The sequence below is a fragment of the Coccinella septempunctata genome, chromosome 9, assembly GCF_907165205.1.
Source record: "Coccinella septempunctata chromosome 9, icCocSept1.1, whole genome shotgun sequence".
Lineage (NCBI taxonomy): Eukaryota > Metazoa > Arthropoda > Insecta > Coleoptera > Coccinellidae > Coccinella > Coccinella septempunctata.
Window position 1 is genome coordinate 19957014 of NC_058197.1, and position 25574 is coordinate 19982587.

At 36.7% G+C, this 25574-nt stretch overlaps 10 protein-coding genes across 12 annotated transcripts in view; 7 read left to right on the forward strand and 3 right to left on the reverse strand.

The window, feature by feature from the left end:
- LOC123320324 overlaps positions 1 to 25574 on the forward strand; it is a 376599-nt gene that overhangs the window by 243635 nt on the left and 107390 nt on the right. The gene's annotated exons all lie outside the window — the stretch shown is intronic.
- LOC123320302 lies at positions 980 to 2622 on the forward strand. The gene is made up of 4 exons (XM_044907595.1): positions 980 to 1137; positions 1598 to 1807; positions 2193 to 2397; positions 2472 to 2622. Exons 1-4 carry the CDS (start codon positions 1090 to 1092, stop codon positions 2576 to 2578), a joined length of 570 nt encoding a protein of 189 aa, XP_044763530.1. The 5' UTR covers positions 980 to 1089; the 3' UTR covers positions 2579 to 2622.
- LOC123320257 (myeloid differentiation primary response protein MyD88) lies at positions 2911 to 7554 on the forward strand. 2 transcript variants are annotated; one of them, XM_044907522.1, is made up of 7 exons: positions 2911 to 3090; positions 3146 to 3309; positions 3521 to 3717; positions 4474 to 4857; positions 4923 to 5091; positions 6383 to 6692; positions 6759 to 7554. In XM_044907522.1, the coding sequence occupies exons 2-6, from the start codon at positions 3173 to 3175 to the stop codon at positions 6681 to 6683; spliced, it is 1188 nt and encodes a 395-aa protein (XP_044763457.1). In that variant the 5' UTR covers positions 2911 to 3090; positions 3146 to 3172; the 3' UTR covers positions 6684 to 6692; positions 6759 to 7554. The 2 variants fall into 2 exon arrangements, with proteins under 2 accessions (XP_044763457.1, XP_044763456.1); XM_044907521.1 differs by having other exon boundaries at positions 2912 to 3090; positions 6383 to 6696; positions 6760 to 7554.
- Positions 6759 to 11173, reverse strand: LOC123320231 (nose resistant to fluoxetine protein 6-like). The gene is made up of 11 exons (XM_044907478.1): positions 10890 to 11173; positions 10625 to 10839; positions 10365 to 10567; positions 10238 to 10314; positions 9961 to 10154; positions 9383 to 9552; positions 9152 to 9320; positions 8573 to 8757; positions 8382 to 8517; positions 8142 to 8325; positions 6759 to 8089 (listed from the first exon to the last, which is right to left on the reverse strand). The coding sequence occupies exons 1-11, from the start codon at positions 11029 to 11031 to the stop codon at positions 7800 to 7802; spliced, it is 1965 nt and encodes a 654-aa protein (XP_044763413.1). The 5' UTR covers positions 11032 to 11173; the 3' UTR covers positions 6759 to 7799.
- On the reverse strand, positions 11524 to 13766 carry LOC123320241 (nose resistant to fluoxetine protein 6-like). Its single transcript, XM_044907495.1, has 9 exons — positions 13584 to 13766; positions 13444 to 13520; positions 13166 to 13359; positions 12947 to 13116; positions 12643 to 12817; positions 12390 to 12574; positions 12186 to 12321; positions 11944 to 12127; positions 11524 to 11889 (listed from the first exon to the last, which is right to left on the reverse strand). Exons 1-9 carry the CDS (start codon positions 13760 to 13762, stop codon positions 11627 to 11629), a joined length of 1563 nt encoding a protein of 520 aa, XP_044763430.1. The 5' UTR covers positions 13763 to 13766; the 3' UTR covers positions 11524 to 11626.
- Positions 13831 to 14408, reverse strand: LOC123321156. Its single transcript, XM_044908661.1, has 2 exons — positions 14200 to 14408; positions 13831 to 14078 (listed from the first exon to the last, which is right to left on the reverse strand). The coding sequence occupies exons 1-2, from the start codon at positions 14324 to 14326 to the stop codon at positions 13831 to 13833; spliced, it is 375 nt and encodes a 124-aa protein (XP_044764596.1). The 5' UTR covers positions 14327 to 14408.
- On the forward strand, positions 15419 to 16219 carry LOC123320301 (rho-related GTP-binding protein RhoC-like). Its single transcript, XM_044907594.1, has one exon. It carries the CDS (start codon positions 15635 to 15637, stop codon positions 16217 to 16219), a length of 585 nt encoding a protein of 194 aa, XP_044763529.1. The 5' UTR covers positions 15419 to 15634.
- On the forward strand, positions 16438 to 17938 carry LOC123320260. The gene is made up of 5 exons (XM_044907525.1): positions 16438 to 16634; positions 16739 to 16932; positions 16985 to 17375; positions 17450 to 17547; positions 17625 to 17938. The coding sequence occupies exons 1-5, from the start codon at positions 16448 to 16450 to the stop codon at positions 17814 to 17816; spliced, it is 1062 nt and encodes a 353-aa protein (XP_044763460.1). The 5' UTR covers positions 16438 to 16447; the 3' UTR covers positions 17817 to 17938.
- Positions 18967 to 20525, forward strand: LOC123321157 (gustatory receptor for sugar taste 43a-like). Its single transcript, XM_044908662.1, has 6 exons — positions 18967 to 19775; positions 19826 to 19923; positions 19977 to 20141; positions 20194 to 20262; positions 20325 to 20414; positions 20472 to 20525. Exons 1-6 carry the CDS (start codon positions 19607 to 19609, stop codon positions 20523 to 20525), a joined length of 645 nt encoding a protein of 214 aa, XP_044764597.1. The 5' UTR covers positions 18967 to 19606.
- On the forward strand, positions 20477 to 24798 carry LOC123321158 (gustatory receptor for sugar taste 43a-like). Its single transcript, XM_044908663.1, has 13 exons — positions 20477 to 21197; positions 21282 to 21705; positions 21759 to 21856; positions 21909 to 22073; positions 22129 to 22197; positions 22258 to 22347; positions 22397 to 22437; positions 23239 to 23261; positions 23315 to 23502; positions 23552 to 23942; positions 23999 to 24096; positions 24363 to 24431; positions 24496 to 24798. The coding sequence occupies exons 1-13, from the start codon at positions 21066 to 21068 to the stop codon at positions 24592 to 24594; spliced, it is 1887 nt and encodes a 628-aa protein (XP_044764598.1). The 5' UTR covers positions 20477 to 21065; the 3' UTR covers positions 24595 to 24798.

The following is a 25574-nucleotide window of genomic DNA, read 5'->3' on the forward strand; positions in this document are numbered from 1 at the left end:
CAGACAGAATTACACCTGTTATTTTTTATTTAAGGAAACAGTTCAAAGAATATCATTTCGATAGAAAGTGTTTTGTCTTGGCTTTATCATCCTATTAAACATTTTTTTCATGAAAATATCTAAAGACACTTGAGCCAGAGCAAGAAAATCTTATAAATGATTCAAAAAATTCATCTTGGGAAATAGTTCCATTGTTTATCCTCTCAATTTCTACGAATTTCTCAAAATCGTTCGCTCTTTTATTGAGAGGTCACTGCAAGATAAAACTTTAAAATGTAAACATCCAAACATACATCGAAAACACCATCAGACAGGACCTTCTAATCAGTTTCTTCGAATTACTCGTTTAAAATCAGCAAAAAATCCAGCAGTTATGAAATACATATACTACATAACAAGAATTTGTTTAAGATGATTTTCGAAATTAGATAAAACGTTCACTCAATACTCTTCAACCCTTCCAAAGTACATTTAAGAGTTTGATTCAAAAAAACACCGAAACGCGTTTTGAATAAAAGGCTTTGGAGATAGCTGACATCATTAAGATATCGAAACAACACATATAGGTCATATTCTTCATGAATTTTTCGATATAAAAAGTTTCGAGGTCCTGTTTACAGCACAGAGCTAGGCATGAAGTAGACGAAAAAGGATGAACGCCCATGATAAATAAAAAACACACAAAAATTGTGTGATTTTCACCGAAATATTTTCAAATATCTTGGTACATTCATCGTGGAAATGGAAAGATTCCACAAATAAACGATGTGAAAGACAAAGAACCGTTTTGAACCCCAAATTTTACCTGACCCTATCCTCTTGTCCATTAAAAGTTTTTTCTTGTGTTTGCCCGTCAAGAATAAAAGATAACATCTCGTCCACTAATGGAATATTTTAAGGGTATCATCCTTATAAATATTTAGGGTTCAAATCATATGGAACTCCAGAATAGAAAGACAGCAAATGATAAATTGATAAGAGAGATCAAGGACTCAAAGGTCCGGCATAGTTTGTTCTTATATAAAGACAGGAACTTGAAATTAACAGGCACTTTGTGACTTGCGTCGACAACTGTATAACGTCTTCAAAATGGTCAAATACTTCGCTGTAGCTCTTGTAGCTCTTGTTGCTCTCCAGGTTAGTAGATTCAGTATATATTTCATTGTTCTTTGTTCCATCAAAAATTCAACTTTTCGATTGGGTGACAATAATTTATGCTATTGATTGAATTTTGATATCTCCTCAATCTCTCTTCAAAATCAGATATATTTTGGTAGGTTTTATCCAGTGTGAAATTTCACTTAATTATTATTTTAGATTTATTTCGTTTGCCCTTAACCTTACATTTAATTTCATTATATTTTATTCCATTTATTTAAACAGGAATGCAAATAGACTGATTGAAGTCCAAAATTATAATGCACGTATACAATTTTGAATTAAGTTCATAGGTCATTTTTGCCTGTCAATGTTAAAAAAAAAATACAATTGAGATTCCAATAGATGCAGAAAATTCCAATTCTCTGGAACGTAACAATTCGAAGCATACTTCCTTAGGACGTTTTTTATTTTATAATGAATTTCCAATTTTTTTAAGGCCTCTTTGGTCTCGGCCAGAGCCAGTGCCCCAGCAGAACAAAACGTCTTCGACACACTAGCTGAAGATGCCCGTAAGGCCGTGAAGGACTTCGCCGACGCCACTGGATTGAGCAGCTTGTCTTCCGAAAAAGTGATCAACACCATCGAAACCGACGCTAAGAAAGTCGCAGCCAACCTCGACGCCTTCGTTGAAAAAGTCAAGAAAGACGTGAGTGGAAGAATTGCTAAAAGTCAAGAGAAAAAAACTGTTAATGTAGAAAATTAGCTCCTGTAGTTTGCATGCAGATACAGTATAAATCTAGTCTAATATATTGAAAGATTACCAGTTTGATGGCTTGATACATTCTTATTTTTCGTATTATCAGTAATTCCTTGCGTTATATCTTATTCTGGATGTATTCAACATCAAGATTTAACACTGCTAATGATTCATTGATGCACTTGAATAGTTCAATTTTTATTATAAATTATATCTTTAGCAAAATATTAAAATATTAAAATAACCATGTTCTTTTATTCCGAATTAATATAATAATAACTGATAAGCAGTTACGGATTTAAATAAAACTTGCTCATTATTTTATGTTCAAAAGGTTGACGCCAAAAAACCAGAAATTGAAAAGGTGGTCAAGTCTGTTGAAGTTGAATTAGCCAAAACTTCCGACTCTTTGAAGAAATTGGTAGGTCCAGATGCCTCGAAAAAGGCTGAAGAACTCAAGAAGGCCTTCGACAAGAACTTGAACGAAGCCATCAACCAAGTCAACAAGGTCATCAAAGCCATGGAACCTGACGCAGAAAGTTAGTATCAAACCCTCATCTCTACATTTTCTTTTATGTCGTATTGAAAAATTCTAAATGATTTTGTTTTGCAGAACTTAAGGGTGACCTCGAAGCCAGCGGTAAAGTTGTCCTTGATTCCATCGTTGAAGGAACCAAGAAAATCGAAGCAGCTATCAAAGAAACTGCAAGCAAAGTTTAAATACTCGTCACTGTGAAATTTCAATAAATCTATTTTCTTAAGTATTCACTTGTTTAATTCATCCATATCTGAATCAAGTTCATAATAATTATTCATCCGAATAACCCCTTTTACTCATCAATATCCACGCCACTGATGTGGGCGTTCTATGACACTACCACAAATAATATTTGGACGATTGCAAGAGTGTTCTGAATTGAGTAACTAATACGTATTAAATCAGAATTTGAATAAATTACATAACTTTTCCTTATTCGATAATCATATCAGGAATTAAATGGAACGTGTCCATATTTTTTCTATGTAGAAAAAACCTGACGTTTATGACATGACATGTTTTTGACAGATCAATCCAAAATAATCAAGCAAGAGATGTCAGAGCCTAGGTACGATTTCAGTAAAATACTATTACAATTCTCAATTTTCGAAGAATTCATTTGAAAGGCACTTCGACATTTTCATACATGGCCATCATATCGAAGACTATGGAGAATTGAGACAGCTCACCATTTGTGAGTAAACATCAGGGTCTGTTTTGATTTGAGGTTATGTACATTCGTATTCCAGCTATTAATTTATTTAAAAAAACTCATCATGGAAGAACAGAACGATATCGAAGAGCACCTGAAATCCTCCCATCCCATCAGCGTCCTCAGAAATAACACTATGAAGTTACTTTCAGCCAAATTGAATCCACCTAAAGTTATTAACACAAGTGAAGGTCTCAGTAGGTGAGTCTTATGACCTGTCATGATCACATTTTGGGTGTAACATGGAACGTTTCCTAATTATCTTCAGAACTGCATCGCTCAAAGAACGAACCTCAATCATGAGTGTCAACCTTGAACATTTAAATGATCCAAATATCACACTGTCATTAAGATCATTAGTTTAAATTCATATGGACTGAGCAAAGTAATCATCAGATTTTTCATTCTTAAGGAACTGGAAAGGATTCGCCGAGTTATGTTCTATAGAATCATATTTGATTTCCAACTGGGAGTTTAGCTCCGACCCGATGAAGGAAGTGTTGAAAATATGGCAAGCTAAAGGGAACGAAGCTACTATAGGTCGGATGGTTGTTTTCTTGCAGAAATTGGACCGCTGGGACGTCGTCGAGGATATCAGTACTCCTATAGGTGAATTGATTTTTAGTTGATTATCGTAACATTTCGTTAAGAACGAATTGAAGTTTTTGTTTTCGATATTGTTAAGTATTGAGGTCTTGGCTTCTCTCCAGCAAGTTTGGAATAACGAATTGTGCATAACGACAATAATTAAACAAATTGTATTCAAATTATGTTGCTCTACCAGAAATTTTATGCGCACTTGATGTATTTTTAATTTGAAACTGAATTCGACCTATTATAGCATTGGATGATGAAATTTTAATAATTTCAAGGTTAAGAATTGATAAAACTTCATTTAGATGTCTGTTTAATTAATTTTGAAAAAATTTCCAAAACTTTTCAGCGTCAGGGATAGAACCAATGTTCACCCTGTATATCGTTCCGTGGACTATTGTATGAAGGGACTTTTGCGAATTTGCCAGTCTCGAACGACCCGCTGTTGACCCCTTTTACAGGAAATTCAATTATCCTATCAAGCTGATTACTTCGTACTGTACCACTCGTTGAGGAACAATTTCGCGTTTTGCTCTAATTAAAGCGTGTGCTTCCTGTTGTCGCTAATTTTCCCCGGTGAAACGTTCCAATTTTTTCCAGATAAGAGTTGGAATTTATTGGGAATGTACGGGGGTCGTCCAAAAAAAAATCAGCTTCATTGGGAGCCACAGTTTTTGGTTATCTGATAGTGGGAGAGTCTTAAAATTTGGGGAAATACTCTTTGAGCTTGTTTCGAAGGGCGGAACGTGTTTGACGTTTCTTCTGTCGCAGCTGAGGACATCGAGTTCCACGTGCAACACCCCAAGGACCACAAGAAGCAGTCCCCGCTGTACCAGGACCTGGACAACTCCATCCTGACCGTGGACGATGTCGAGCACATCGAGAAGAACAAGCAGCTGATCCAGTACGACGCGTTCGTGCTGTTCGCCGACGACGACATCGATTTCGCCACCGAGGTCATCGAGACGATGGAGAAGCAGTACAGCCTCAAGTTCTGCGTCAAGGACTACCTCATCGGCGGCCTGTTCGAGCACGAGGCCATCATCAGGCTGATATCGCAACGGTGCGAGAAGCTGATCGTGATACTGTCGCCCAGTTTCTTCAAGAGCCCGATGAACAAGTTCTTCTTGAACTTCACGCAGGCCATGAGCCTCGGTAAGTACGACGGGTGGACGGGGGCGAGACGCTGAGGTTATCGGGCGTTTCTTCTTTGTTTGTAGAACAGAGGAAGATCATACCGTGCCTTTACAAGCCTTGTCCGGTGATGCCGCCCGAGATCCGGTGCTACTTCATGCTGGATTACACCAAGCCGAGGGTGCTGTGGAACTTCTGGGATAAGCTGTACGAGTCCATCAAGACCAAGAAGGCCCCGGCCAACGCCTCGAATAGGTAGGAGCCCATAGAATTTACCACGAATCAACTGACGTTGACGTTTGAGGTTAACTCGATCTTATTTCACAAACCTAACCCAACCTCGAACTAATTGACATTGACGTTTGAGGTTAATCTTACTTCACTAACATGAGCTAACCTTGAACAAAATTTACGTTTGGAGTTAACTAGACTGAGCAATAGCCACACAAAAGTGTCTGCTCTGTATAAAGAGAGGAAGCTATGCAATATGTTCTATGGACATAGGCATGAGTGTGGACCAATCAAAATTCTAGAAAAATACGACGACTGGCTGCATGTTCGGTAGTCTCTTTCACATTTTCTGCCATTTTTACTCTACAGCCGGATAGGGAATGCTCAGTGCATTCCCTCTATGACCTAACATAATCTCGAACCAATTGACATTGACGTTTAAGGTTAACCTGACCTTACTTCACAAACCTAACTTTAACTCAAACCAACTGATATTGACGTTTAGGGTTAACTTGACCTTACATTACAATCCTAACCTAACCAAACCTGGAACCAACCGACATTGACGTTTGGGGGACCTTGGGGTTAACCTAACCTAACCTAGAATCTACTGACATTGACGTTTGAAGTTAACTTAACCTAACCTAACGTATAACCAGCTAATTTCACCAAGGATATGAACCGAGATTAGTCGTAATTGACGTTAAAGAAAGAAAGTCGATGATTTATTTCGATTACGCATCATAATTTCAGTTAAATTTTAATGTCTGTGTGATTTGTCGATTTTCAACTCTCCTTACCTTACTTCTTAGACGAAGCAGATGTCAATGTTCAAAAAAGTTTTAATTTTTAAATCTGAGTTCAAGCAGAAATATCACAGTTTGGTAAAATTGGACCTTAGGTTTACTTGACCCCACATGACAACCCTAACATAACCTCGAACTAACTGACATGGGGTTAACCCAAAGTAACCTAACCTCGAATCATCTGAAGTTGACGTTTGTGGCCAACTCAGCCTAACCTGACTTCGAACCAACTGATATAGACTTCAGTTTGATCTAACATCACAAACCTAACCTAACATCGAACAAACTGACGTTGACATTTAGGGTTGACCTAACCTAACCTAACCTCAAACCAACTGACATTTGGAGTTAGCCTAACCTAACTTCGAACAAACTGATATTGACTTTAATTTGAACTTAAATCACAAACCTAACCTAAATCGAACAAACCTAACCTCAAACGTCAACGTCACTGACGTTGACGTTTGGGGTTAACTCGGCCCGTCTTAACATACCGCCCGGATTTTCAGGGTGGTGAGGAGGGACCAGCCACCCAGACAGCTGATAATAAAGAACAACTCGCAGAGGGACACGGAGTTCAGGCTGAGGGCCCCCAACGTCGCGATCAAGTCGAACAGCCTGGTCGACCTGACCAAGTCGGAGGCGGACCACATCCTGCCCGAGGTCAACCTGATACCGAGCACCAGCGCCAACAGCATCAGCTTCTGCGAGCCTGAGAAGAAGACCAAGCCCAAGAAGTACAACTGGCTGAAGAAGCTGCTGCCCAAGCAGGTCAAATACGTGAAGAGGAAACCGGTGGCCGCGACCTAGCGGTAGTTTTTTGGTGAGTCCAGGTTCGTGATCGTCGTCGTAGTGGGATTTTAATTTTTTTTTTTTTTTTTCGTAGGTGTTTTAAGACCGTTTCAAGTGCCTAGACGCCACGCCGTGCCAGTTTAACTTCCCATATCTCCACCTGCGCTATCGATTTAGTGATTTCTTCGTTGTTTATTTTCCGAGGAAGTAAACGTAATCTGTCACTTTTTTGTGATTAGATAAGTGTCAAACTTGGAAAATCAAGTTTTTGGAGTTTTATCCATAGTTATATATTTTGTAATACGATGCGATCGGGGCTGTTTTGAAGTTTGTTTTGATTGTTGAAACTTTTTTATCACTTTGACTATGTTTCTCTGTAACCTTCGTTCCTCTCTCACGGTCTGTTGAAATCGTTGAGTTTGCGAAACTTGATTTTCCATCTCTAGCGTTCTTGTATTTATCCGGTTTTTTTCTGGCTTGAACAACTCGATTAGGACCAATTGTGGACCAATCCTCCGAATTCTGATCGGAAGTTTTCGCGGGTGAAAACTGTCTGTGAATAATTCAGATCGTCATATCAAAATTTACAGATTGGATTGTTGGACCAAACCGTTAGCAATTAATTATTAGGAATGACATTTTCATAATATTCTAGGTAATATTTTAGTGAAATATTGTTTCTTCGAAAGTACGTGATTGTTTTTTCCCTGATTGTGGAAAACGTGAAGTGGGTTGTTTTTTTTGAAGCTTGATCTTATTTATGCTTATTCGATAATGATATCTAAGTACAAAGTTATTGCACAATTTCGGTCTCATTATACTCCATCTATCGTCATCTGTATTCTCATCTGAATCCTAAAATTTTTTTTTTAATAAAAATTCATAAATATCTCAGTGTTTTAATTCTTTAATCCAAAATTCAACCTTAAACCTACATTATACAGGGTCATTCTTCATCTTATCATTAATCGATTCAATACGGGAAATGATAAACATTTGAGTTCACCGATTGATGACAAGACGACTAAAATCTAATTCTTGCTCAAACCCAGGTAATTTTGGGAGAGTTTGAGATGGAATAACACCCTGTATAAAACCTATAATATAATCAGTCTCAAAATTTTCAATTTCCCCTCATTTCGGGAGTTCGTTGCTTGTTTTATTCCTCTTGTCGGTTGGGAAGAGTATCCTCTCTATCGTGATCATTGGAGATTCGAATATGAGACTATAAAACACGGAGATCGTGAGGGTTATTACGAAGTAAGTGATGAAATAGGTCGTGATTGTGAAATTCGAAAAATGTAGCTCGGTCCTGGAGGCCGCGTTGACGCAGAGGATGACTATGTAGTGGACCAGGTACATCGAGTAGGTCAGCTTCGAGACGACTTGAAACAACGGCAAAGACAGGAACGTCTGGATGGGTCCTGAAAATTTTGTTATTGAAATCTAGAAGAAAAAACAAATCCAACTTCTCACCTCCATTGTTGGTGGAACACAAGAATATCAAGAGTGAGATGGAGATGGACCACGCGGATCTGTTGAAGCCCATGTATATGCCGTCAGTCCATTGGTTGTCAGTGTTTCTTATCAGCTTGTAACCGTCGAAGATGCAACCGATGATACCGACCAAAGTTAGGATCCATAAGGGTATTAAGTATCGCTGAAAGAAACTTTTTAGATTAGCCTTCTGAATCGCAATTTAAAATTTCGACCCACCTTCTGAAGTTTCAACTCTTTGGGCCCTTTCTTGGCAACGTAAACGTAATAACCAGCGATCATACCAATAAAATAAGGGGCAAACCTCGCGTGCGTTACGAAGTAATAGTTATCAGCGAAACTGTTACTTATAGAGCTGAAAATTGAACAAAATTTAACAAAAAATTCGTAGTTTCTTCGAAACCACTCACCCCAAACCAACTCCAGTCCATTTATTCGTGTATCCAATGAAGAAAGGTACAATCATTCCAGCAACAGCTACAGCGTACAAGGATGGCATGATGTATTTGGAATATTTCTTCAGGGGTATCAAGAGGAAAGGGGTGACGATGAATAGTTGGAAGTCCGCTGAGAGGTACCAAGATTGGACCACACACTGAAAAAAACACGTAGATTACGTTGAATTTCGATAATATTAAACCAAAATTAATTCGAATATTTCGTGGAATTGACTGTTAGACATCTACCGGGGAATCCTAAAACTTACTCGTGACAAGCAGAATTCTATGGTTGCATCGAATTCTACTTATAGCTTCGGCCGTTAGGTGGATATAGGCAACGTGTGGTAGACAACCCGTCATACAGAATTCTCTATTAGTTTTTTTTTATTTAGAATACCTCCTTGATATCCTATATTCCTGATGTTTAAATCGATATCACAATACAATTTTCTTCGGTAATAATCGAGGGACAAACAAAATTTATATCGTCGGAAACACGCTTCAAAAAATTCCGTTACTCGAGATAAAAACTACCCATTGAAAACGCACCATTTTTGAGTAATCCAGGTAATTTTGGACGTAAAGCAGGGCCAGCCACCAATTTTCCTTGCAAGTTTCGATGGTAGAATCCAGAGTGTACCATTTCGGACCATTTCCGATGTACTTGATAAGACCAGAAGCATAAATTAGGACCATCATGGCAAACGCTGGAGTAAGCCTGTAGAAAAAAGGATTTACAATTCTCTTCCTAGTAGATTCTCTGGAAAATAATGTAATCACCTCAGGTATCTGTGTAAATACAAGAAGGGTATTTTTTTGAATGCCTCCCTAGTTTCAATTGGTTTTGAATTCATGAAGACGTATACGGTGAGAAGACCTCCTATGGTGAAGAATGTATCAACTGATAAAGTTGCCGATACAACCACCATATTGATCGGATTATCCATCCACTGAAAAAAAAATGTTTTCCAAGTGAAAAATAATTTTTCCGGAAATTGATGATCAGAAATAACTTTCCCTTTTTAAAGATGGATCAAATCGAAAATTCATCGGTGTCATCGTCTCAAAATAGATATTACTACGATTTATAATTAAAAAAATAAAACGTTCACCTAATTTGATTGAAAAGCATCATTGTATTCAAATTTAATCAATCTCAACGTGTTTTATAAGAATGAAATAATCTCAAGTGGTTTCGTGAATGAAACGCATTTTGCATTCTCACGTTTTACTTGGATTTCCCCGAAGCTTTCTTAGAAAAATGCCATTTTTAAACAATTTTGACCAAAAAAAACGAATTTGGTATGGTCCAAAGGTTCAAGAGTGGCACAAAACAATTCAATTTGGCGGATGCTCACATCGTTGATGTACAGGATGTTGTCGACCGAGGTGGTCAACATATTTAGATAGCTATGACCTAGCACCACCCACATCATGCTGAAAACCTTGATACCATACAAACAACTCAGTTCTCTGGAGGTCCTATTTGTGGAAAGAAGCTTTTTTCCATTGGTGTACAAAGAGAATGCCACCATAATCTCATGTTTCGGCTCTAGAAAGAACAAAAAAAAATTTAATAACCCCGAAAGAAAAAGTTAAATGACAAACAATTATGTGATACAAGAGATAACTTACTCATTGATGCATTTTGGAGTATTATATCGTAAACAGTGGAAACCACAGCTATCAAAATAATAACGTATAAAAGCAGCCTGAAAAATATCAACTTAACTTGGAAATTAACTACAGTTTTTCAACTCACAGTACGAAGAAAGGGAATAAATCCATGTCTTCATTGGTGTACTTTGTGTAACATTTCTCCTCGTTAATTTTGAGGAAAGCTATGTTATCCACCTTACATTCGTCTGGTAAACACACCCCAAACCTGGCAAAAGTGGTATACAATGACATCATTGAAGACATCGTACTCCCATACAGCTTAGAATCTGTTAACTTCGCTATTTTCTGAAAAAAAAAACGGTGGTTTGCTTCGATGATTGTTTTGTTCCATCAAGTTCTCACGTTTTGAGTTTCATTGACCAATAGCGAGGTTAAAGCTGTCTTGGATGGTTTCAAATTAGCTAGAAAATGATTAAGGTCCACTGTGGCCATGCAATATTTTCCAACGACATCGGTTTTATCGTCAGTTATGGAAAGACACTCATCGAAATCTCCTAGATCCACAAAATTCCCATCCATCAAACCGTTAGTGATCAATTTGGAGGTGGCATCGAACACTGAAACCCCAAGACATGAACAAAAATAAGAGGAAAATCGTAAAACTCACTCTTCACTTTGACAAGAGGATCCAACTTCTTGTAGATTTTCAGACAATCTTCAGGTATCCCATCTTCGAAAATCTCCTCGACTGAGACAGTGGCATGGGATAAACCGTTAAAAAACAGAAGGCAAAACAGAAACCGAAACATTGTGTTACTCTTCACGATCACTCTACCATGATATCAGTTATTCCTATTCACTTAGATCTATTTATCGACGAGTTTATCATTGTTCAATCAGGATCTAACATCTGGGCATGGATGAAATTCAGTATCATCCTATTTGACGTGTAATCAGAAAATCTGATTGGGTCAAGTCGTGGAATTTCGAATTTTCCACGATTTAATAGGAAAATCCTCCAATCTTTTTGGAGATAGCGAATCGGCTATTAGATATTCGTCAAGGGTCAGTTCTTGAAACTCAAAGTTCGTTCCTCGAGCTAGCTGTAGGCCAGGACAAGTGTTTCAGTTTAATCAGTATCGAATTAGGTACAAAAGTAGATAGCTATTAGAGAAATGGAAGAATTTTCAGACCATTCTTCGACTTTATTTTGTTGTGAAGTGTTTATTGAACTTAGTTTTGCCTCGATAGACACGTCGAAAAAGCAGATGAATAGATCATCAACATAAAAACGTCATGTCTAGAATACGAATAACATTTTATTGAAAACAGTAACAAAATAAAACAAACTATAGTAAAAATAAACAATCACAATAGTCTCACAAAACATTATATCATTTTCCTTCATTTCCTCGTTTTCGAGAGAATTTTCCCCTGTAATATTATCATAGGAGATTCGAAAAGAAGTGTATAGACTACTGACACTAAAAGGGTAAGTATGAAAAATGAGAAAATCTGAAAAATGGCCTCAAAATTGGTAAAATGAGTTGTATCTCTGGCTGCTAAATTAACTGCAGTTATGACCAAATAATGTACCAGATACATAGAATAGGAGAGCTTAGAAAGAAACTGCATTGTTGGCAATGAGAGGAAAGTATTTATCAGTCCTGAAATGAATAAAATAAATTATTTATTCACACTTATTATGCCTTTTACTTTACCTCCATTTCCCGAAACGCAAAGTATGATGACGAGAGAAATAGCACAGGACCAAATTGACCTGTTTAATCCGACATACAGTCCATCTAATACGGCATTTTCATCGTCCTTTAACAGTTTATATCCATCGAAAATACAAGCAATCAATGCCCCAATTGCTATGGCCCATAAAATGATCGATACAATCTGCAACATGAATTTCAGACCTGAAAACATCTTCTAGAGATTTTCCAACATGACTTACAATGTTCAATTTGATTTGTTTCCCATTTCGTTTCATTTTATGTATGAAATAACCAGCCAGCATCCCTATCACATAAGGTCCAAATCTAGCATGCGTTTTGTAGTAATATTGGCTTATAAAAGTTGTCGTGGTAGACCTTGAAAATGATCGAATTAAAAGGGACCAAGTTCAGAGCCTTGAGGTATTCCCTCCGTTAATCCTTACCCCAAAACCAACCCTGTGAACTTGTTGGAATACCCGATGTAGAAAGGAATGGCTACTCCAGCCCCAACTAGACAAACCATCACTGGCAACACATATTTGGGCCATTTCTTCAACGGTATCAAGATCAAAGGGGAAAGAATGAATAGCTGCATATCGACAGAAAGATACCAGGATTGATCCACACACTGAAAACATTGTTGAAGTAAAAAAAAACTCGAAACATTGGGCTTTTGAAATTTTTTCCTAGTTTTACCATGTGTTCTGAAGAATCCATATAGTTTTGAATGTAGATCAAAGTTGACCACCATCTTTTCTCGCATCCTTCCACAGCCATCTCATGCATTAGGCCCCATCTTGGTCCATTCCCAAGAAATTCGATCAAACCAGTGGCGTACACCATCACTAGGATAGCCAAAGCTGGGGTCAATCTGTGGAAGAAATATTGATTGAACCACTATGTGAGTCAATGTTTAATCTACGAAAGTTCGAGGTTGGATTCTTACTCTAGTGTACTTGTAATAATTATCCAGCGTTTTTTCACTCTGTACTTGACTCACCTCAAATACCTGTGAAGGTACATTAAAGGCACCGATTTGACACTTTCTTTCAGGTCAGTTTCAGTCGATTTCATGTAGATATAAACGGTTAACAATCCTCCAATGGTGAAGAAGCTATCTACTGATACTGTTGCTCCCATAATTACCATATTTCCAACATCGTCCATCCACTGAAACCAAGAAGGAAATAAGAAGGATTTGGTATATCTTAGTACATACGTCAAAGGCATCCTTCCAATTATCAATAGCACCAGCCAACAGATAGTTGACATACACGTGGCCAACGATCACCCAGATCATGTTGAGCACTCTTAAACCATTTATACAGAGGAGATGATCTTCATTACTGGAGGATTTCAAGAGCTGTTTGCCATTGGTGTAAATAGAGAAAGAGGAAATAGCTGTGTTGGGCTCTAAGAACAAGATATGATCATAAAATTGTTGGTACAGAGATAATAAAAAAATACGAACTGAATTGGTTGTTATATAAGACTTACTTTTCCCTGAAAGATTAATTATAATATCATAAACTGTAGAAAGAAGGGAGAGGGTAACGAGACATCCTAATACACCTCTGAAAAACAGAATTTCTTCGTGAATATTTTGCGATGGAAGGAGACAATAATAGCATTCTTACATTGCGATCCAATGTTTTGTTTCTAGCTTCTTCTCGTTTGGATAACAAAGGTCTTCGTCAAAAACCAACCCTGGTACTTTGTCATTGAGGTAATCTGCAGTTACTTCATTCGTTACGCAAACGCCAAAATGAAAACCCAAATCACTGCCATCAGCCAGGCTAGGTTTAATTTTCTTCATTAAATTCTGGAAAATTTGATATTTTCGTTCGTTAATAATTGTCAATTTTCAGAGCCTCCACCATTTTTTCACGTAGGGAACAACTGCATTATTACCTTCTTCTTCTTCTGTACACTTTCATACATTGTGGTAAGTTGTTTTTGGTTTTCTTGTAAAAGCGGAGATATTTCCATTATCGATAAAGTTGCATAGCAATATTTGCCATGGATATTTCCCACCTTATCTTCTATAGCTAGACATCCATCGTATGATCCTAAATTGTAAAAATTTCCTCTTAGTATTCCATTTGGGATTGATTTAGCACTGGCGTCGATCACTGAAACATTTGAACCATCTTTAAGGGAATTTGCATTGGTCTTTCTTGTTCTAGAAGGTTGAAGACACTTCTGAACCTTGATTTAGAAAAAATCTTTTCTAAAATTTCAATTTTTACTCACTCATTGCTATCGTCGTGTTGAATATTCCATTTTTAACGATAACATCCCTGATGTCATTGAAATCGAATTTGGCTTCTCCATTCCTGAGAAGGACCAAAAGTGAAAGGGTAAGGAAGAACTTGAACATATTTTCGGTGAGCTCTAACACGATTTAGGGATTTCTAGCGATTTTAACGATTCGACATGGAAGTTTATCGAATCTTTATCAGTCAATTCGAAAGGTAATCTTCGAGTTTTGTATTGAAAAATTATTATCGGACGAATCTTTGATCGTTGGAGCCATTTAGGAACGAAACTTTCATGAAAATTCGTTGTAAGACTCGAATAGTCGGAGTACTTCAATCGAAACCGATAAGATTGAAGCAAACAATACTATGATTTGGTTGATTTGAAGAAGTTGACAATTTAAAGTGAAGGAGGACTTGTATGCATCGCACCAATTTAGCAGAATCACACGAAAAGTCAACTTTTTCCTCACCAATTCCCACTTATCTCCTTTTATCATTCTCACATTCTATTTCTGCTGAACCTATCTGATTCTGAATGATATATGTTGACAGAAGAAATTCTTAAATAAACAAGGGGAAAACATGCAACAGAAACACGCGAAAGTTTACATTCCCTACACGTTTTCCCAGACGGTTTTTTGAAGTTTGTGTAAGTGCCAATAACTTGCTTTTAAAACAGCATAATCCACCTTACATCCTGTACAAAAACCACACAAGATTCTACCTCATTTCCACACACCTTTCCACGCCATTGAAATGTAATTTGGTATAAGCTTATATTCTTAAATTCCAAAAATAATCGTAGTCTATGAAAAATTGAACAAAATGGCGGAGGTGCTTACAGCTTTTAGGACCCAAAACAATTTTTTAGGATGACCTGGAAAAGTGATCATAGAGACTTAATTTTGTACGTCCAAGAAATGAAAAAATTCATGCAACATTCTTCTACACATCTCGTAGAATTGTGAGAATTCAAATATCATACTAAAGTATATTGAACCATAACTTGTTCAAACAGATTTCCTCTATAAATGGAAACAAGTCATTAATTGCATTTGGCTATCTCATGCAATCTGTAGGACAATTGGAAATAATTTGTAGGACAAATTCTTATCTTATCAAAGATAATTCTTGAAGTGTAATGTACCATTCAATTTCAAACCCTTCTTCGAAACCACAGCTCATGATGTCACTAATAAAAATGTGCCCTTTTCTCAATTCTTGTTTATGCAAACATCCCAAATTGTAGGTATACATCTCACAGAAAGCAAATATTGAGTTCCCCGTCATCATTTATTTATAGCAGTCACCATTCTTATCTCTTATCTTCTCACTTTTCGTACCTAACAATTCGGTTATTGATCCTGCAAAAACCCACGTCTGATCGATCATAAAATCGTTATTCTTAGTGTTTAACGTCGTGAAAAATGTCATCTCAGAGCTTCCCTAAGAAATTGGTGGTTGTTGGAGATGGGGCCTGTGGTAAAACATCGCTTTTAACAGCCCAATGTAACAACACCTTCTCCGAAATGTACCTACCTTCAATATACGAAACTTACTTAACCTCAGTGACTTACGAAAGTAGTGTAATATCCTTCGCATTATGGGACACAGCAGGAGAAGAAGACTACGATAGACTCCGACCTCTGTCCTACCCTAGAACAGACGTGGTACTCATGTGTTTCAACGTGGACAACCCTGTATCGCTCCAGAACATCCACCATAAATGGTATCCAGAAATAAAGCATTTCTGTCCTTCGGTACCAATTCTTTTGGTGGCCACAAAGCTAGACCTGAGATATAACGAGCAGATCTGTAAGATACTGAGTCAGAAAGGGGAAACCACAGTGTCTCACGAAAATGGCTACAGGGCTTCCAAGAAGATCAAGGCTTATGGATACATCGAGTGTTCTGCAAAAACGATGGAAGGGGTCAAAGAAGTGTTTAGGAAAGCTGCAGAAGTAGTTTTGAGGCCTCGGAAAGTCAGGAGAAGAGTTTGCCATCTGTTATAGTATCTGTTCCATGGAAAGATTTCATGAATTCGAATGTGAATGTCCTGGTAAGGATATATCTCTTTCTATAACTATGATCTAATGAACAAAACCAATTCATACGTGACATTTCCACACTATGCTATTATCACCAGTTTGAACATGAATATTTTATGATGTTTTGAAACCGCACACTTCTCTCAACTTCGTTCGTGATAATTCAGTGAAAACAACGTAGTCCCCAGAGAAATGGAGGAAAGTATCAGGTCAAAGGTGATCATAAGCCAGCAAATGTTTCTCTACATTCAACCTATCTTAACCATCAGCAGGTTCTTAGGATTATCTCCGGTGAGATACCAGAAAAATGGGCAAAATTACATTATAAGCCTTTCATACCTATACGTTGCCTACAGCTATCTATTTGGTTTGGTACTAGGTAGGTTTATAACTCTCTTCAACGTTAAAATACGACTGAAGATGAGTATTTCTTGGTGGCCACTTTAACGACAGGATTTAACACCAATGTAACTTCTGTTACAGCTGGTTCTGCTGTGTTAGGACTAGTGGGAGATTTAAAGGCTAACCCTGAACATTCCTTAAGGGTGAAGGACCATAAGGGAGCATACGTGGTTAGTTGTGACCTAGGGTTGATGATAATCATAGTTATTCTCGGTATATTCATTTCGCCATTCAAAATAGACAAGTTCTTTCTCATCTTAGCTTCTTTGAATCAGGTATTAGAATTAAAATGTAACTTTACGATGATCAAATTCCTAATTCTTTAAGATTCATCTAAAACTACCAACTTCGATCAAGGAAGGACCAAGAAAAACATCTTTCATCATATCTTTCGTGTCCTACTTCGTATTTTTTGGAGTTCTCACCTATGATTTCATAGGTTGGTGCATCCAAACTAATGGAAAACCTTCTTCGAAACGTTTATGGAACAACATTCCAGTATATATACTCTACGTCGTGTCTTGGACACAGGAAATTTATTTTTGGCATATGACGTACTTTGTTAAACGGTGTGTCCAGGCCTTAAACACTGGGTTGTCACTTCACATTGAAGATAAAGGAAAAAATGTGAAAATTGTTGATCCAAAGGTTCAACAGAAGGTATATTCCATCGATAATATGGGAAGGACTGCTCCTTCGAATACCTTGGTGAAAAATAGTGAGTATGAGCTTTAATTTCAAGATTCATTGAAGATTCTATAGTTTCAAGATCTGAATATTCAGAATTTTTAGTTCTCACATCCCAAAAGGCAAAAACGTTCATTCACGTACATAGGATACTGTTTGAGGTTGTTAACTTCATAAACGACTGGTATGGAATACCTTTAATGGTGAGAATTGATGTTACTTGATTCTACAACAATAAAAATTCGATTTTGAATTATCAATTTCACCGCCATTTTTTCAGTTGATACTACTGAGCTGTTTCCTTCAATTGATTGGAACCCCGTACTTTATGCTCTCGAATACCAACGAAAAATCCATAGTTTTTTCTATTCTCGAAGTCGTTTGGCTGTTCACACACACAAGTAGACTTCTCATTATTGTTGAGGCATCTCATCGTTGTGTAAAAGAGGTGAGAACATCACGAGTGAAGTAAAAAAACAGCCAACAGATATATCTTGTATTTTCAGTACGAAAAAATCAACTATCTACTATGCCAACATTTGGAGAGGAACTATGAAAATGAAGTAATGCTTAAGGTACAAATAAATTCATTAAAACCACCCTGTTCCTTGTAACCTCCAAGGTTCTGTTTTAGTCCAGTTCTCAGTTGTCTTATTTTCATTTTTTATTTTTTGTGCATTTCAAGTTGTTTATGGATTTTATCGAATTTGGTCTATCCAATTTTTCAGCTGAAAGTTTTGGCACTTCAAATAAACAAATGCAAGGTTAGATTTTCAACTTGTGGCGTAGCAATATTGAACAGGTCCATTTTAGCATCGGTAAATATTGGTTTACCCTTTACGAAGCTGAGAAGGTTATTTATAGTTCAATTTCAGATAGCAGGAGCTGTTACAACCTTTCTAGTCATTCTTGTGCAATTTGACGAAGATTCAATACCACCCTTAGTTGAAGAAACGACAACAAAAACTGGTGATTAGGTAGGGTGGAAGAAAGAATGAAATCATATTGTACAATCGAACATTGTGAAGATAAGTGTGTAAAACTTCAATTTGTAAGCAATATATTGTTTATTATGATTAAAAAGATGTTACGGATGTCTTTGTCTGTTCTCAAAAAGCTCAAAAGTAACTTTTGAGCGCATAATTTAAGTGGGGTTTCAAAATGGTGGATGCGACAAGACCATATACCATAATCTCATCATGAAGTAGTTAGACAACAATGATTTGACCTTTTTCCACATCATATTGACCCTTTCGTCGAAAACTCAATTATCTACAAAGCGATAGAATACAACAGCAATCAAAATAGGCTCATTTTCAATCCTTTCCTTCCAATTGTCGCCCTTACCATTGTAAATCAATCAATGTCCCCTTCAAACTCTTCACCATTGTTGTTTATTTTTCTAGGGCAAACATCGGTCCTTCATGAAAATTGATAGGATTTGTCTATTTTTGTCAAATAGGTCGATATGCTTGAGGCGGTAGTGTCAGAGGGTGTTTTGTCGTATTGCAAACCGACAGTCTTGGCACTGAGGTTTTTTGGTGGAGCCCCTTTCAGTTACCAAAAAAAAAAGGAAGGTTTAGCCTTCAAGAAGTCGAAGAAATATATAGTTCATAGCTATTTCGTGGCTTCCATCCTAGGTGACCCCTGAATTCTGGAGGTCAAGCAGCTTAAGGCTCAATGTTCCATATTTTTCAGTTGGATCTTGTGTTTTTGGTTTTTGGTGCGATGCAACAGCATGTGGAAGAGAATATTCTAGGAAAAGGGGAGATGTTGACATCTACATCAACACTTTCGATTTGGGCATAGTAGCTCTGAACATTATCTTTGGTATTCTGATAAGTCCGTGGAAGGTTGATGATCTTTTTGGTATTCTCCAATGTTTCAGTAGAGTAAGGATCATTTCTTGACCAGCACTGAGACTCATTGAATTATTTTTCTTCAGAAAAACTTCCACTACTGAAAAGAACGAGGTACACCCTGTATTATTCATACTCCTTTTATTTCCAGATCGACGAACATTTGAACGAACCCCTGTCGATCCAAAATCGAGATAAAAAACTCTCTACTGTGATATTCTTCATCAGCTATACTATTTCTGTTCTGGGTATAATCTTTGAGACGAATTCCAAGTTTGAGAAAGGAATAGTTGATCCTTCATTACAACACGTGAGGAGTTATGGTACGGCCATACTTTTTTACACCCTCACCCTGACCCAACAGCTTACATACTGGAATATCATAAGGTTTGTGAGGAAGAGAATGAAATCGATGAATAAGAAGATCCAAATGGAGATCACTAAGTATCGAGGGCTAAGAACTGTAGGCTTAGCAGGGGTTAATATAGCAAGAAAATCTTCGAGAGAGTATTACGTTCATCAAGTTATCGATGAGAGAGTGGAGGAAAATTGTTTTAATTTGCATAGAAGAGGTGAGAAAGTTTTGGTATACCAAAAACAATCAAAACTGTTTCGTTTGTAGATGCTACATTGAAAAGGCTACGTCATTTGATGACTGTCCACGAGCAGATTTATCTCTGTGTTAATTCGATCAACAAGTTTTTCGATTATCCCATCTTGGTAAGGGTTTGAAGACTTAGCTAGATCCACCAAATCTTTTCCAACCATTTTAGCTGATTATCATCAACTGCATCATTGAAATGATAGTAAATCCTTGGTTGCTCATCACCAGAAGTCCGAGTATACAGAGGGATAAATGGATGATGATTATATGGATAGCTTTAAGAGCCATTCAACTGATTCTTCTGGTTGAACCCATCCATGGAGTACTGGCTGAGGTTGGAACTTTGGAACATCACCCTTACTGCACCTAAATGATTTTTTTTGCAGCACAGTAAGACTAATCTATTCATCGTGCAACTTATGAAAGAAGCTGATGATGGCCCAGTAAGAAGACAGGTAGAATGAAGGCCTTGGTGTATTATTGATCGTAGGTGCCAAAATTTATTGAATATTTTCAGATTGAATTGTTTTCCATGCAGAACCAGATTTGTAATATTGAATTCACCTCAGTGGATATGATATCACTTCACAGATCTATTTATGCTGCGGTAATTGAGCTGATATCTTGAGAATTGAGTAAAACATTGAGTAATTTTTTTTTCTAGGTGACTAGTGCTGTGACAACATATCTGGTTATACTTATACAATTCAACAAATGATCTTAAACTCATGATTGTTTGAAAATATATCTAGTTTAATTTGAAATCGAATTCACGAAAGACCAACTTTTTTTCTCGTGGCATACAAGTCAACCCATCCATCAAAACAAAATGGTGCGTGATTACCCACCCTTCACTGGCATATGAATATTTGAGTTTGTTTTTCACCGACTGTTGTTTGTGAAAAATGTGGAAATATTCAATAAAGTTCATTACGAGACTCACACGATTTGTTTTATTTGAATTTGTTGGAAATGGTGGAGTCTAAAATGATTATATCAGCTCCAGTTTTCGAGTACTTAAAACCGACAATTTTTTTCATGCGACTGTTTGGTTTGGCTCCCATTTCTTACCAACAAATCAGGAAGTATTACGTAGTGGAAAAATCTAGAAAATTCACTGTTTATAGCTATGCCTTAGGGATAATTTTGAGTAAGGAATAACCTACACTCTACAACTTGTTTCTGTAACTTTTCTGTAATAGGCACTGTAACTGTTTTTGGACTTTTCAACGATGCAGTTTCCGAGAATTCTCTACGTATGAACTTACCAAATCAAAGAGTTGTGGTGATAACAGATATAGGAATCATAGTCTGTAGTGTTTTATCTGCAGTATTGGCAAGCCCATACAAACTGGATCAGCTTCTCAATCTTCTGAGATGTTTTCACAAAGTGAGTATGTATGGAAATTGAAATCCAGCCATCAAATCATATGGCTGGATACATCTATACTCGACATCCCTATACAATTTTCAGATAAACTCAATCATGAACGAACCAAAAATCAATTTGAAAAGGGAAAAACAAACAGTTTTAACGATCGCAGTAACAGTTTTCACAATTTTTCTCTTGGTGTTCGCTCTGGACATTTACAGTTGGTTGGATAGGTTTAAGAGGAAGGAAGATGGTCCTATGTATTTGCAAAATTACTCCACTTTTTACGTTATGTATCTGGTTGTTATGAGTCAAGAGGTATCCTACTGCAATTTCACGTACTACGTGAAAAAACGCATAGTAGCTTTGAATGCTGCCATTCTGAAAGAGATCAACAGGAAGCCAGAGGTGTTTTTGCAAAAAACAGAAGCTAAAAGGTATCCTGATTCTAAAATGCTGATAGGATCGGACGGTGATGTTCTGGAGAATTACATATTGACCGGAAAAACCTATTCTGCAATAACCGGTAGGTACTTTCGACAAGATTGATGCAACACAAAATACTTCCTGAACTTACAGAGCTCACACCTCAGAAGATCAGCAATTTCATCAGGGTACATGCTGAGATATATACCTCAGTCAATCACATAAATGACTGTTTTGGTTATCCTCTTCTAGTGAGTGAAAAACACCAAGGAATTCTTGTTTAAATTGTGTTAATTTTTTCAGTTCATAATGACGAGCTGTCTGATACATCTGGTCATCACCCCTTATCTTTTTATAACTGGACATAACGTCAAACCTCTCTTCATCATCCTGCAAGTTGTTTGGATCACTGTCCACATTGGTAGACTGATTATCATTGTGGAACCTACTCACAGGTGTCTTGAAGAGGTTTCTCATCTTATCCTCAGTTAAAATTTTATATAATATACTCAATTATTTGTAGTACGAGAAGACCAACCCCCTAGTAGTACATCTGATGAGCAAAGTGGATAATAAAGAGGTCAAAGAAAAGGTGGGTATATAGTAACACTGACATTTTTGGACCAATCGTTTATTACTCAAGTTTTTTCAGCTAGAGATTTTAGCCCTACAAGGCCAACTTTGCATAGTTCATTTCACTTCTTGTGGTATAGTCAACATCAGAAGGTCCATTTTGGCTTCAGTAAGGAAAAAACTTTTTTTTTATGTGTTATGAAAGTGTTTGGTTTCAGATAGCCAGTGCAGTTACTACATATCTGGTTATAATGATCCAGTTGAACCCTTAAAGAAGTGAAAACTTGCATTTCTGGAAGAATTTATACTTTCTTGGATAATTCTAATTAGAAATATATACAAAATTTATATTGTCAACCCTTGTATCAACTGAAATGTTCCAAAAAGGTTGAGGCTCTATTTTCTTTTTTTTCTCTATTGTTGGCAGTGTTAAAAATATTGTCATCAAAATTCCACTTCCAGGAAGAATTTTTCGAAGCCATGCAACTGAGAAAAAGTCAGTCATATTCATGTGCATTGCTTTGAAAGACTTCATCTGAAAAATTCGTAAATAATTCATCCAAACACCTAATAATCCCTATAAAAGGTCAAATTCTTTTCTTCCATTTAATGAATATTTCCAAATTCATTTCTGATAAATAATGATTCAGATAATATGTATTTTCGAACAAATGGAACCTTTAATTATATGAGTTGATGAAAATTTGACCCCTTCTTTTTCCTTTTGTGGATATGCATACCCTTCTATCGATCAAAACAAATTATGACTTGGAAAATTTGATCCAACCCCTATGAATATTTGAGTTTGTTTTTCAATCACTGTTATTCATGTCGAATATTGAAGGGTACATTAAAGTTCATTAGGAAACCCACTCTGTTGAATTTCAATAGTGTGATACAAAATGGTGGAGGAGCAGAAGATCATCATATCAGCTCCAGTTTTAGAGTACTTGAAACCAACAATTTTTTGCATGCGACTGTTTGGTTTAGCTCCCATTTCATACGAGAAAATCAGGAAATATTACGTTGTTGAAAGATCCAGGAAATTCACTGTTTATAGCTACGCCTTAGGAATAATTTTGTGTAAGGATGAGATTGAAATTTCTCCTCAACATTCTGTAACTTTTCTTCAATAGGCACTGTAACTCTGCTAGGACTTCTCAGAGATGCAACTTCTGAAAATTCGCTTCGTATGAAACAACCCAATCAAAGGGCAGTGGTGATAACAGACATTGGAATCATAGTCTGTAGTGTATTGTTTGGTGTTCTAGCTAGTCCTTATAAACTGAGTCAGCTACTCGATCTTTTGAAATGTTTTCAAAAAGTGAGTATGATTTGAAACAAGGCACCTCACTCTTCTATCAAATTTCCAGATGAATTCAATCATGAACGAACTGGAAATAAATCTGAAGAAGGAAAAACAAACAGCTCTAAAAATGTATCTCATAGTTTTCTCAATATTTCTCCTGGTTATCGTTTTTGACCTCTACATGTGGCTGGATTGGTTGAAACCAGAAGACGATGTTATTTACTTACAGGATTACTCAACTTTTTACGTATTGTTTACTATGGTTATGGGCCAGGAGGTCTCTTATTGCAACTTCACATATCACCTGAAAAACCGTATCATGGCTTTGAATTCTGCTATCCTACAAGAGATCAAGAGAAAGCCAGTTGTGAAAAATTCTCCAGAGGAGAAATTTCCGATAGGAGACGTATTGGAGAATTATATAGTGACCAAAAAATCTCAATTTGCTATGAAAGGTAGGTCAACTTTAACCATAGATCATTTTATGGAAAATACTCATGATATTTCGTAGAAATTACACCTGAGAAGATCATTGATTTAACTAGGATACATACTGAGATATACACCTCAGTCAACCACATAAATGGCTGTTTTGGTTACCCTCTTCTAGTAAGTAATCAACGTGGATGAAATGTTCTTGAAATTTTCTGTTTTCAGTTGATAATAACAAGCTGCCTTCTTCATCTGATCATAACTCCTTATCGTATCATCACTGGGCATGACTTCTCACCACTTTTCATCTTTCTCCAGATAATTTGGATAACTGTTAACATATGCAGACTCATAATTATTGTAGAACCCACTCACAGATGTCTTGAGGAGGTCTCTCATATTATCCTTGATCTATATTTTAAATTATACTCAATTTCTTTCAGTACGAAAAGATCAATCCTCTAGTTGTTAATTTACTGGGCAAAGTGGACAATAAAGAGGTCAAACAGAAGGTGGGTTACAACTAAAATTGAAGCAATCGTTTATTGCTTATTTTTTCGATATAACATTTTTCAGCTAGAGGTCTTAGTCTTACAAGGTCAAATTTGCAAAATCCATTTCACCTCTTGTGGTATAGTGACCATAAGAAGATCTATACTAGCTTCAGTAAGATGAAATACCTTTGTACCAAAACTGACGCAAGATATTTCAAGTACTTTTCTACTTTCAGATAGCCAGTGCAGTTACCACATATCTCGTTATAATGATTCAACTGAACCCTTAAGAAAGAAGAACTTCAACAATTAAATCTTCAACTTGTTCATATTTCCTGTATCAATATTGTGAAATAAATGTGAAACACAACTATAAATCACTCAATCAACCTTTATATCAATGGTCATACATTTCCACTTGGAAAAATACGATGTGCCACAAAAAATGATAAACGAAAGGCGTGAGAAGAATATTATGGGGCCACGAACAGGTCCATTAGGAACACCACCGTTTCCAGTCGAATGGCCTCAAAGTATTTCGTTTTTGATTTGAAATAGAATCACTAGGTATGTGGTGAATCCTGATAGTATCTGAAAAGGAAACGTGTATTTTTCTGTGTGTTCTTCGAATATACTTACAGCTGGAAGTATTGATCTAGTTATTTTTGCAATTCCACCCATGTGAAACTCTATTGGAGATTGTTCAGCAACTCTGTAGAATTTCCTGAGCTGTTCCGATTGTAATGAACTTGTTTTACACGATAATTTCATCAGCATTTGTGCCAAATATTTGCCCTGAAAATGACTAGATAAAATAACGATAGATTTTTTTAACTCCTTACTTGTGCCTGGCAAGAATGACAAGGCTCCACTATCATCAAGATTTTCAAGACGTGTCCTATCCACCAGCCCAAAGCTGAATATACCATATGCATTCGATCTTCCATAGTTTTGGAATAAAGTAAAAATGGAGCAATTATAATGTTCACCATGCAGACAATGGATGAAACCTGAAAATTGTGGGTGTAACGATAAGAAAAATCATAATATTCGACTCCTTACCAATATTGGTACACTGTAGCAATCGTTTAAAGCTTTGGATGCCTCGAAAATGCATCTGTAAGCCTTCACCATAAGAAAAACCTGCTCTGGAACACACTT

Bases quoted from the DNA above. Each gene is read 5' to 3' on its own strand.
- LOC123320302 (XM_044907595.1), top strand. From the start codon at position 1,090: ATGGTCAAATACTTCGCTGTAGCTCTTGTAGCTCTTGTTGCTCTCCAG. The intron at 1,138-1,597 runs GTTAGTAGATTC...AATTTTTTTAAG, and splicing joins TAGCTCTTGTTGCTCTCCAG to GCCTCTTTGGTCTCGGCCAG. The intron at 2,398-2,471 runs GTTAGTATCAAA...TTTGTTTTGCAG, and splicing joins CATGGAACCTGACGCAGAAA to AACTTAAGGGTGACCTCGAA.
- LOC123320257 (XM_044907522.1), top strand. From the start codon at position 3,173: ATGGAAGAACAGAACGATATCGAAGAGCACCTGAAATCCTCCCATCCC. The intron at 4,858-4,922 runs GTAAGTACGACG...CTTTGTTTGTAG, and splicing joins CACGCAGGCCATGAGCCTCG to AACAGAGGAAGATCATACCG. The intron at 5,092-6,382 runs GTAGGAGCCCAT...CCGGATTTTCAG, and splicing joins CCGGCCAACGCCTCGAATAG to GGTGGTGAGGAGGGACCAGC.
- LOC123320260 (XM_044907525.1), top strand. From the start codon at position 16,448: ATGGAGGAAAGTATCAGGTCAAAGGTGATCATAAGCCAGCAAATGTTT. The intron at 16,635-16,738 runs GTAGGTTTATAA...CTTCTGTTACAG, and splicing joins TCTATTTGGTTTGGTACTAG to CTGGTTCTGCTGTGTTAGGA. The intron at 16,933-16,984 runs GTATTAGAATTA...TAATTCTTTAAG, and splicing joins TCTTAGCTTCTTTGAATCAG to ATTCATCTAAAACTACCAAC.
- LOC123321158 (XM_044908663.1), top strand. From the start codon at position 21,066: ATGAACTTACCAAATCAAAGAGTTGTGGTGATAACAGATATAGGAATC. The intron at 21,857-21,908 runs GTGAGTGAAAAA...TAATTTTTTCAG, and splicing joins GTTTTGGTTATCCTCTTCTA to TTCATAATGACGAGCTGTCT. The intron at 23,262-23,314 runs GTAAGGATGAGA...TTTCTTCAATAG, and splicing joins CGCCTTAGGAATAATTTTGT to GCACTGTAACTCTGCTAGGA.
- LOC123320231 (XM_044907478.1), bottom strand. From the start codon at position 11,031: ATGTTTCGGTTTCTGTTTTGCCTTCTGTTTTTTAACGGTTTATCCCAT. The intron at 10,568-10,624 runs GTGAGAACTTGA...TTTTTTTTTCAG, and splicing joins TGGTCAATGAAACTCAAAAC to AAAATAGCGAAGTTAACAGA. The intron at 10,315-10,364 runs GTGAGTTGAAAA...GATATTTTTCAG, and splicing joins TTATTCCCTTTCTTCGTACT to GCTGCTTTTATACGTTATTA.
- LOC123321157 (XM_044908662.1), top strand. From the start codon at position 19,607: ATGAAATCGATGAATAAGAAGATCCAAATGGAGATCACTAAGTATCGA. The intron at 20,263-20,324 runs GTAGAATGAAGG...GAATATTTTCAG, and splicing joins ATGGCCCAGTAAGAAGACAG to ATTGAATTGTTTTCCATGCA. The intron at 20,415-20,471 runs GTAATTGAGCTG...TTTTTTTTCTAG, and splicing joins ACAGATCTATTTATGCTGCG to GTGACTAGTGCTGTGACAAC.
- LOC123320301 (XM_044907594.1), top strand. From the start codon at position 15,635: ATGTCATCTCAGAGCTTCCCTAAGAAATTGGTGGTTGTTGGAGATGGG.
- LOC123320241 (XM_044907495.1), bottom strand. From the start codon at position 13,762: ATGAAGAAAATTAAACCTAGCCTGGCTGATGGCAGTGATTTGGGTTTT. The intron at 13,117-13,165 runs GTATGTACTAAG...TCTTGGTTTCAG, and splicing joins ATTGGAAGGATGCCTTTGAC to TGGATGGACGATGTTGGAAA. The intron at 12,128-12,185 runs GTAAGTCATGTT...TTCATGTTGCAG, and splicing joins AACAAATCAAATTGAACATT to ATTGTATCGATCATTTTATG.
- LOC123321156 (XM_044908661.1), bottom strand. From the start codon at position 14,326: ATGTTCAAGTTCTTCCTTACCCTTTCACTTTTGGTCCTTCTCAGGAAT. The intron at 14,079-14,199 runs GTGAGTAAAAAT...CAAATGTTTCAG, and splicing joins CAACACGACGATAGCAATGA to TGATCGACGCCAGTGCTAAA.